This window comes from Morus notabilis, unplaced genomic scaffold (genome assembly GCF_000414095.1).
Source record: "Morus notabilis unplaced genomic scaffold, ASM41409v2 Scaffold2508, whole genome shotgun sequence".
Lineage (NCBI taxonomy): Eukaryota > Viridiplantae > Streptophyta > Magnoliopsida > Rosales > Moraceae > Morus > Morus notabilis.
In genome coordinates, this window is record NW_010360863.1 from 50,526 (window position 1) to 60,948 (window position 10,423).

The window sequence follows — 10,423 nt, forward strand, 5'->3', positions numbered from 1 at the left end:
CAGAAAAAAAGATGTGAAAATTGACGTATACACAATTTCACTTACCTATGGAGTTCTGTAATCTATATATCTATATCTATATATCATATAAACGAGACCATATATACTTTAGTTTTAGTACCATGCAAAGAATATGCCATTTATCTTCCCTTTCACATTGGGAAATATCAACTGCACTTCATGAACAAACAAACAACAGAAAAATCTATTAAGCATTTGGAAGTTTGTTCCAAGATATTTGTTCTTTCTTTCTTCTTACAGATATTGATTTCATATCGTAAGGCTATGGTTCATTTTCTTGGCTCCGCATCTTATCTTCCAACCTCCTGAATTTGCTTTGTAACCTTTCAAAAACCAAAACCAATACCAAAATAGCGCCAAATAATCCCATAACTAAAAAAAAAAAAAAACAGATAAACAACACTACCAATATTTATGGCCTGTTCAATATCATCTCCACAAAATAACCAAAGCATTTATCTAAATCCAAGCTTCCTATCAAACAGAAGGACATCAATAAAACCAATATTATTCAAGAGCACCAACATAAACTTTCCGTTCTCCTCACCGCCTTTATCCAAACCTGTTATAATCTCCCTGAAATCTTCGAGCATAGCCAAGTACGACGATGTCGTCGTGGTGGACGAGGAGATGGACAAGATCAGGAGGCTCCAGAATGGATCAGACGTGCGGGGAGTGGCGTTGGAGGGAGAGAAGAATAGGACGGTGGACCTCACTCCGCCGGCGGTGGAGGCCATCGCGGAGAGCTTCGGGGAGTGGGTCATCGAGGGGCTTGAGACGCCAGTGGAGAATGTGAGAGTGTCACTTGGCAAAGACCCCAGAATATCAGGCCCTTCTTTGAGTGTTGCGGTGTTTTCTGGGCTGTCTCGTGCAGGTTGCGTTGTGTTTGACATGGGACTTGCCACCACTCCCGCTTGCTTCATGAGCACAGTTTTGCCTCCATTTGCATTTGACGCTTCTATCATGGTAGTATAAAATACACCAGATAATTACAGCAATCTCATAAATTTGTTTTAAGAGAAAGAAAAACAAAAGCTAGCTAAACATTAAACCTCGCTTAAACGAATGATAATTAGGTGAAGGATAAGACAAGTAGCTAGTGCCAGACCTTTTCTTTTGGGAGTGTAAAATTGATTATTAGATTTAAAGATTTAAATCTTGATTAGACTTTAAAGCATACTACACTGAAGAGCTAATATATCCAGATGGTATATTCAGAGTCCTTTAAAAAAAAAAAAAAAAAATTGTTATTTCAGAGTCAAGGACTCTTATTGATAGTACAACATGAGTTCGAAACTATTATCGTGTTTTCCTGTTCCCTTGGTTGACTCTTAAAATGAATGTTAAAAACTTAAACATCACATGAATAATAAAATCGCCCTTAGACAAGACTACCGAGACTTATTCTATTCTAATCTAGTTATGCGTTAAATTTGCTAGAAAAGAAATTGGAAAATCAAATTGTAATGTAGACTTTGTTGTGTTTTATAAGCGCAGATGACAGCGTCGCACTTGCCCTACACACGCAATGGCCTAAAATTTTTCACGAAGAAAGGAGGGCTAACTTCACCGGATGTGGAGGAGATATGCGGCAAAGCCGCCCGTAAGTATGCTAATCGGCTAACGAAGGTGTCGACGTTGCTTAATGTTCCTCCGACAAGAGTCGATTTCATGAGCGCTTACGCACAACACCTTCGGGAGATTATTAAGGCTAGAGTAAACCATCCAATTCACTACGACACTCCACTCCAAGGATTTCAGGTTTTTCTTTCTCTCTCTCTCTTAATTTTTCACTGATTTTCGGTTCGTCTATATGTAACGAAAATGATCTGATCAATGCTAACAATTCAATACGTTCTCATCTTATTTTAATTGAAACTTCTTAGGATTAGAGTAATTTATGTTTACAGATTAAGCACTTGAACACGAAGTCTTGTAACTGCATGCAACATGTCTATCGAAATATTATATGTTGGATACATATCAGATTTCCAATCTTATATAGTAGGCTCTCATATATTTTCTTCTAATTTTATGGAGTGTGATCTATTCTATAGTATGGAAAATAACAAAAATTTCAACTGTCCCTCTACAAACCATCATTTAATGCATGAAAAATCGTTATGTACGGCATAGACGTAGCTAGTATATCCCCACTTAAATTTTTAATTTTTAATATAACATATAAATGTGTATTATATGATATATTTGATGTATATAAAATAGCCTCCATTGAATTAATCTGTCCCGCGATAGATATTGATTTCAATTAAATTTTTGTTAAAGTTATTAGCCTGCACTACTGATAAAATTTCTGACTTCGTCACGGATGTACAGTATGGTAAGATTTGATTGGCCGTGCGATAAGATCACTCAGTTCTTTTTTCATTTAGCATTTCAATATTCTAACTATTCCAACTAAACCTATGACAACGAGCATTCTCAGCCCAAAAAGCTGACCAATATAAAGCTTATAATGCCAATTGATGAGCACTAAAATTAGTAGCACTGTCATAGCAGCTGTTTTGCCATGTTATTAATTGTGTGTATCACAAATCTAAGGCCTTAACAATGTGGTGCCAATGATCCAAAATTGCAGATAATAGTAAATGCTGGAAATGGATCAGGAGGCTTCTTCACATGGGATGTTCTAGACAAGCTTGGTGCAGACACCTTTGGATCTCTCCACCTTAACCCAGATGGAATGTTCCCAAACCACATCCCCAACCCAGAGGACAAAACTGCCATGGCACTCACCAGAGCCGCGGTGCTCGAAAACTCCGCTGATCTTGGAATAGTCTTTGATACTGACGTTGATCGCAGCGGTGTGGTCGATAACAAGGGCAACCCGATCAACGGGGACAAACTTATTGCTCTCATGTCAGCCATTGTGCTGAGGGAACACCCTGGAACCACCATTGTGACCGATGCTCGCACTAGCATGGCGCTAACGAGATTCGTCACTAGTAAAGGTGGTCGCCATTGCCTGTACCGGGTCGGGTACCGGAATGTTATTGACAAGGGAGTGCAGCTGAACAAGGATGGCGTTGAGACTCATCTCATGATGGAAACTTCTGGCCATGGCGCTCTTAAGGAGAACTATTTTCTTGATGATGGTAAGTACAAAAAGAGTACTATTCTGCGTGATATTTATGGTGCTAGAAATACTACAAAAATTAAGAATGTTATTGTCCCCTGAACATGTTCAGAGCAAAGTTGTGTGGATTAGTTAAAAATTAGGTAAAAGAGCATCATTAATGCTTTTCACGTATGGGGTTATGCATATTTATGCTTTTATTTTTCCAGTATTAAACATGAAATAATCTGTAATTTCACAGACTCTGGATTTTAGTCTTTCTTATTTCCATGTTTTATTGTATTCAATAGGGGCTTACATGGTGGTGAAGATCATAATTGAGATGGTGCGGATGAAGCTCGAGGGATCGGACGAAGGCGTTGGTAGTCTCATAAAAGATCTTGAGGAGCCATTGGAGTCTGTTGAGCTAAGGATGAACATAATCTCCGAGCCTAAATATGCGAAGGCAAGAGGAATTGAGGCCATTGAAACATTCCGGGACTACGTTGAGGTACTAAGAAGCAATAATGTGAGAAAATTAGTCTGAATTTTAACCAAGGCAAAAGGGTACTTAATTATACTACTTGTTCTTTAGGAAGGGAAACTTGAAGGGTGGGAATTGGACGCCTGTGGAGATTGTTGGGTGAGTGAAGGCTGCCTTGTCGACTTAAACGACACTCCAGCCGCCATCGACGCGCACATGTACAGGTACTAAGATCCGAATTACATTTCGATTGGATTGATGTGGAGGTGTATGATGAATTTTCAATAGCAACAAATTATATTTTTCATGTGTTAGTTAAAGAAAGGAAAAAAAATAATGTTACTTCATGAATTTCAGAGCAAAAGTTTCGGATAAGGAACATGGGCAGTTTGGTTGGATACACCTGAGGCAGAGCATTCACAACCCAAATATTGCCGTAAATATGCAGTCATCTGTGCCCGGAGGTTGCCAAACGATGACAAGAGTTCTCATAGATAAGTATGTCACAATTACAACTCAACAAAAATATGACGCCTCAATTAAATTGAACATATGACGTGTGTTGGATCCAATATAGTGATTTTGTCATGTGATTTATTTTGGCTTTTGGCTTTTTTTTTTGGTTGCAGATTTCTCTTAGCAGGTGAATTGGATAGTATTCTAGACATTAGCCAGATTGAAAATTATGTCAAAAGTGGACAAGGAAGCTAAATAGCTAGTCTTTGGAAGTAGATCTAGAGCAAGGCTCAATGTAGGAGCATCAAAATCATTTTATTTGGTACTGAAGTGTTACAAGTATATATGATCATGTATAGTGACAAGGGTAAAACTGTAAAGAGGGATTCTGTAATTAGTCTGAACAACGTCATTAATGTAATACATCCCAAGGTTTCATATATATACCAGTATACCCCTGAAAAACAATAAAGTGAAGGGAGTAATAACAGCCTTGGTGGATAGTTGGTTTGCTCAAGTTCTGTTTCCAAATGCTTGTTTCATTAGTTTTGGTTTTGTTATTGCTTAAATATGTCTTTCTTTCCGATTCTCTGGGGAAATATGCTTGGAAAGTTTAATTATAACCTTATTTTGATGAGGAAATTAAACCTCAAGAGCATGTTTATTAAAGCACAGCAGAATGTAGTAAATAAAAAAAGGGTCAAGGGCTTTGAAAGGAAAAGGGTACTACCAGTGTTAAGCAGCATTATTAAAGATGCGCCTATTTGTGGGTTCCACACTATAAGACTCACATTTTATTAGTAGATGATACTTAACACCACCGGTACCTTATAGCAATACTCAACAAGAAAAAAATGGAAATCATTGGTTGAATAATGCTATAAATGTGCACCAATACCAAGCATACATAGTTGAAGATATTTAAATACAAGAGACACAGAGAGAGGGAAGAATAAAAGAATAATGTTATAAATATGCACCAATACGAGAAATTAATTAAAATAAATAAACATGTTGACGTTTTCAGTCTTTCGACTTTGCCCTTCCTTTAGGGTTTCGTCACTTTCTTTGAGTGCCTCATCTTTTTCGTTTGGGAGGGCCGGAGTCCGGCGCCACCTTTGGGCGTGTCACCAGATGCCCGGCCCTAGTAGGTAGGTTTTGGGCTTGCGGAGGATCGGATGAAGATGGGTTTTGAGGGCGAATCTGTATTCGTTTTAGTGTTGGATCTTTGTACAATTGGAGGGGGTGGAGGTAGCGTTTTCAGCCGCCATTTGGGGGATTGTCGGAACCCAATTGGGCTAGCATATTGGACGCTCTGGTCCTCTCAGCACAATGGTGCTTCCGGTGAGGTGTGTGGTTTGGTGGGTCTCGGCGTTGCTTGCTTCCCTCTTGTTGGTGGTTTGGATGTTTGTCTAGAGCTTTTCCCTTTTCCGGCAGTGCAGCTGTTCTCCTCTTGGATTCAGAAGCTATCTTAGCATTAGAATCTTCTTCTGTGCGGTTCAAGACCTTCTTAGTTAGTTTTTATTTTGTTCAAATAAGAGCGATGTTGCTTTCGTCATTTCTATGTATTTGTGTGTTTTTAGAGTGTTTGTCGTCTTGTTATGAAATAACGAAGGTGGTCTCCCCACTCTTCGGTTTGGGTTATGTGTCTAATCCTCTAGATTTGTTTCTATGCGGTGTTGTTGGTGGCATTAGTGCTTTAGGTTTCTTGATCTCGATCGATCGAGTTTTTTCATCGATTGTAGTGGTCTTATTGAAAGAGCCTTATTTGTGCTTGATATTTAGTTTGCCTATTGAGCTTTCGGGTGTCGGGACTCGGTGCACGTTTATGCTCATTCAGCGTTTTATTCAAATTTATTAGTGGATCCGATTGATGTTTGGGGTCAAGACTTCTTATGTTTTAGGGTCATTTAATTTGTATCCGTAAATATATTTGGGTCGTTTATTTCCGAATTAGTGGTTGTATTTCTTTGTTTTGAAATGCAATTTTCCTTAAAAAAAATACGATAAATTAATGCTTCACTGTGAAATTTGTGTCAAACAGGGTAAAGATATATATGTACACGTAGCTAGAGATCAAGGTACAATTGCCATAAATAGATCCCATTCTAGTATATGCTTATATGCAAGCTGCACGCACGTATTCAAAAAAGGCCGTTTACTTTCAAGTTTCAAATTTGAGGACAATTGGCAAGTAATGTAGCATTTCTATGAATGAGAGAAAAATAGAAGAGACAAAATGACAAAAGATGGGCGCGTTTGAAACTTATTTCAAAATGATTTTATTTTTTGTATAAAAATGAAAATGAAAACGTTTTCAATCTCAAATAGAAATTATTTTTGAAAATGTGTTTAGTAGTTTTATCAAGAGATTATTTTTAGTATAAAAAAACGCATTAATGTCTCTCTCTCTCTCTTTGCTCGAGAGAGGAGAAAACGAAAATAAAAAATGAAAAATGAGGGGTTGTTTGGTTGGGGGATTCGTACCTCGATTCGAATCATGATTCATGATTTGCTACAGTGTTTTCTCTCACAAAAAATACACATAAATCGAAAATAGTTCTAATCTTATGATTCTAATCAATGAACCAAACTTCTCCTAAAAGTCTTTTTTTATTTCTCTCTCATTTTACGTTAAACTAAAAAATCGTTTTCATTTTTGTTTTTTATCTTTATTGCGCCAAACGCTGTTTTAAAAATATTTTCATTTTTTCTTTCTCAAAAAACGTGAAAAAAATAGAATCAAGCTAATATTACTATAAACATACAATAATATGAGTAATCAATGCTTCGCTACGAGATTTATATCAATTATAGATAATGATATACACATGTAGCTTCCTTCAATAAACACACACACAGTAGGTATCTGGAGATCAAGATAAAGGCCATATATTCCTATTGCAAATTTGTAATGTACTACTTTATGCTTCTCCCTTTTTGTGTTCTTTTTTTTAATCAATGAGCATAAGACCCGTTCAGTTTACTAATTTAAGTTTTTAATTTAAGTTGAGATGTGACTTTATGTGAGAGTTTTTTACTGTAATAAAAAAATTAGATGTGACTGTTTATGATAATTTTTTACTGTAGTAAAACTCAAATTTTAAAATCGAATCGGTGAAATAAATAAGACTTTATGCTGGTATATAAGCAACGCATGCAAAATTAAACGTGTTATTTAAGCAACCCGTGTCTTAGTAACGCCGTTTTCTAGGATTAATTTCTTGATAGATTTGTTGGTTTTGAAAGTCAGATCCATGTCGACACTTAAAATAAAGGACAATTTGAAAGAACTATCATTATTATTATTTTTTTTGGATTTGATTTTAACTGCCTTACAAAATATGCGCACGCTAATCCGAAAGAGTGGATGAAGAAATCATCTAGCTTTTTCGGATAAACAATGACATTTAACTGTTCTTTATCATAATGATTTATTTATTTTCTTGAATCATGATGCTTCTACAAGATTTATAACTGTAATGTTTGGTTTAAGGAAAGTACCGTATTTTTCAAAATGGATTACATTTAATTACTTTTTTTTTTCCCTTTTATTGGATTAGCGTATAATTGGTTTGAATTGACTTCTATGTATACACCCCTGAGTACTCCTTGAGGCTTCAATGAATCCATTACAGAACAATAATTTTTTAAAGAGAAAATTACTAAACAATTATTAATGAAATACAACGAAACAGAAAGTTCCTGACATGAATGATTTCAAGAAGTTTCTAATTCTTAAAAAAATCTCAGTAGACTCCGTATGATTTGTTGGTCATCTACGACTTTAAAAACCATTTTACAATTACGTACAAGTAGAGGTAGTAATTCGTGTCATGTGTCGTGTTTTAATCATTTTTTTTAATTTACAGTCAACCCGAATACGACCCGTGACACGAAATTTTTTAAAAACCGCAACACGAACACGACACGACCACTTTACGAGTTGACACGACACGACTCAAAAATGACCCGTGACACGAAATTGACCTGTGAACCCGAAATTAACACGAAAATTATATACTTTTATTTAGTTTTTTATATATTAGAAATAACTTAAAATTCATAACACACTAAATTACAATAACATCCATTGAAATTAAGCAAATAATAATATAAGATTTTGAGTATAACTATCATGATATCACAAGTTCATAATAAAATTTAAAATATGAAATGAAAAATATATATTTTTTTTAGTTTTTTATAAGTTTCGTATCGTGTTCAGATTAGGCGGGTTTAACCTGAAATTGACCCGTATTTTTCATGTCAATTTCAGGTCGATCTAATTCTGACTCGAACCTCTTTTTTCTCAACCCTAACTCACAAAATTCGTATCATTTTTAAATCATATCGTGACCCATATTATTGACAATACGTACAAGGCATAAATAATTTTTCTAAGTCATGACATGATAGGAAGACGCGGATGTAGACGTAGTCTATATATATATATATATATATATAATTATATATAATTATATATATCATATCAAATCCAATTAATAGTGAAAAGCGAATCCTCTTACGATCAGAATTCCTGAATGACTTTGGGTTTAAAGTCGTTTTCGCTTTATAATAACTTATTATATCAGAATAAAAAATATACTTGGTTGAGTCTCCATTGCCCGAGTTTTTCTTTTCCCAGGTACGAGAGAAGGGAACCGATGTGATGGTTAACTATTCACCGGCAAGATTTCTTTATTTTTTAGGGACTTTTTTCGGTGTCTTTTTTTTTTTTTTAGAACACTAGTGTTATATATTTTTTAACCGTTAAATCTGTATGAGAATTTATTTATTTTATATATTTTTTAATTTAGTATGATTTTAATCAGATTTAACAGTTAAAAAAATAGAGAACACAAGTGTTCACAAAAAGAAAAGAATACCGGAAAAATTATTTTTTCTTTAATGTCTCAGTTTTTCTTTTTGTTTAAAAGAATACAATTTATAATCATTAAAACCTCTTTTCTCTCTTTTTCTCTCTCATGAGGTGGCTAGGACTTTGAGTTTGGAATCCCTTCTTAAGACCGGAGTCTGACACTGCCACCAACTGGTCGCCAGACTCTTGGCCCTTGAGACGGTAGTTGAGGTCGTGCAAGAGTAGTCGGTGGTTGATGGGCACGTTCCATTAGCAATGGAGGCAACGATCTAGTGAGTTCGAGTCTGGTATTGCTATTGGTCTAGGGTCTTGGCCCTTCATGAATATGGTTCAGGGGAGGGGCAATAGATGTGTTGAGGCATCTGGTATCAAAGATGGATGCTTGGCGGCTTTTGTTAGTGCGGGGAGCAGGAGGTTTTGGCGAAATGTGACGCATGGGTATCATTTAGGCTGTTTTTGTTGCAATGACTCTGTTCAGATTCAATTTCTTTGACTTTTGTACAATGGTTATTTGACTTGTCGTTGGCGTCTCTTTCTACGTGGCTGAGACTAGTCGTAATTTTAATAGTTTTTGTTAATTTTAATAAAGGCATTATTTTCGACAAGTTTATGTATTGTAATAAGGGATGTGGTTTCCCCATATTCTAATTGTGTTTATGTATCCCACTCATCTGAATTAGTTATGGATGTTATTTACACCTAAATTTATTTCTAGATCATGACACTTGTGTTCCTACTATTAAGACTTTCGTCTCGGTCGACTGACTTTATCCATCTACTGTAATGGTTTTTGTTAACAAGGTTTGGTCGCACTCGATTTTGTTTGTGTCGAGCTGGTTTTTTCTTCTTAGGTCTCGACAGTTGTGTTAGGCCATTTCCTTCATCCGTCTTCACAGGTGGATTGAATCAATGTCTGGGGTCATATTCTTTTGTTGTTTGTGGTCATTCGTGACTTTTTATGTAATTTATTAATTTAGTAAATGAAAATTTTCCTTAAAAAAGAATATAATTTCTTGTTAAATTATAATTTGGCCCTTGATAAAGTATCCACGTAAGAGGTACAAGACAGTTCTATCGATGTAATAAATTTTGAAGTTTAAGGGCTTAATTATCAATATTTTTAATTTAGAGACTGTATTGTCAAGCGCGTACAGTTCAAAGAGTTCCATGCAATGAAAACTTAAGTATGAAGTTGTGGGATTCCCATGACATAACACTTAGGGGGCGTTTGGTATGCAGGAATCAGTAGGAATCATATTCCCAGGAAAGTGATGGAGGGTAATATGATACATTACTATGTTTGGTTCCATACTGGAATCTTTTACAAATTCTCAGGAATATTACATTACCGTGTTTGGTTGTTCGCATGGAAGAAGATCCATAATAATAATAATAATATTAATATTAATAAAAATAAAGATATTAATATTAATAAAAAATATTTAATAATAATAATTTTAATAATAATAAAACTACTAATAATAATAATAAAATAAAAAAATAA

The 10,423-nt window shown here is 35.3% G+C and overlaps 1 protein-coding gene across 1 annotated transcript; it reads left to right on the forward strand.

Annotated features, from left to right (window-relative positions):
• The first annotated feature begins 289 nt into the window (after positions 1–289).
• LOC21386254 (phosphomannomutase/phosphoglucomutase) lies at positions 290–4,548 on the forward strand. The gene is made up of 7 exons (XM_010097419.2): positions 290–987; positions 1,519–1,782; positions 2,621–3,137; positions 3,409–3,608; positions 3,693–3,805; positions 3,939–4,079; positions 4,211–4,548. The coding sequence occupies exons 1-7, from the start codon at positions 436–438 to the stop codon at positions 4,290–4,292; spliced, it is 1,869 nt and encodes a 622-aa protein (XP_010095721.1). The 5' UTR covers positions 290–435; the 3' UTR covers positions 4,293–4,548.
• Positions 4,549–10,423: the final 5,875 nt, after the last annotated feature.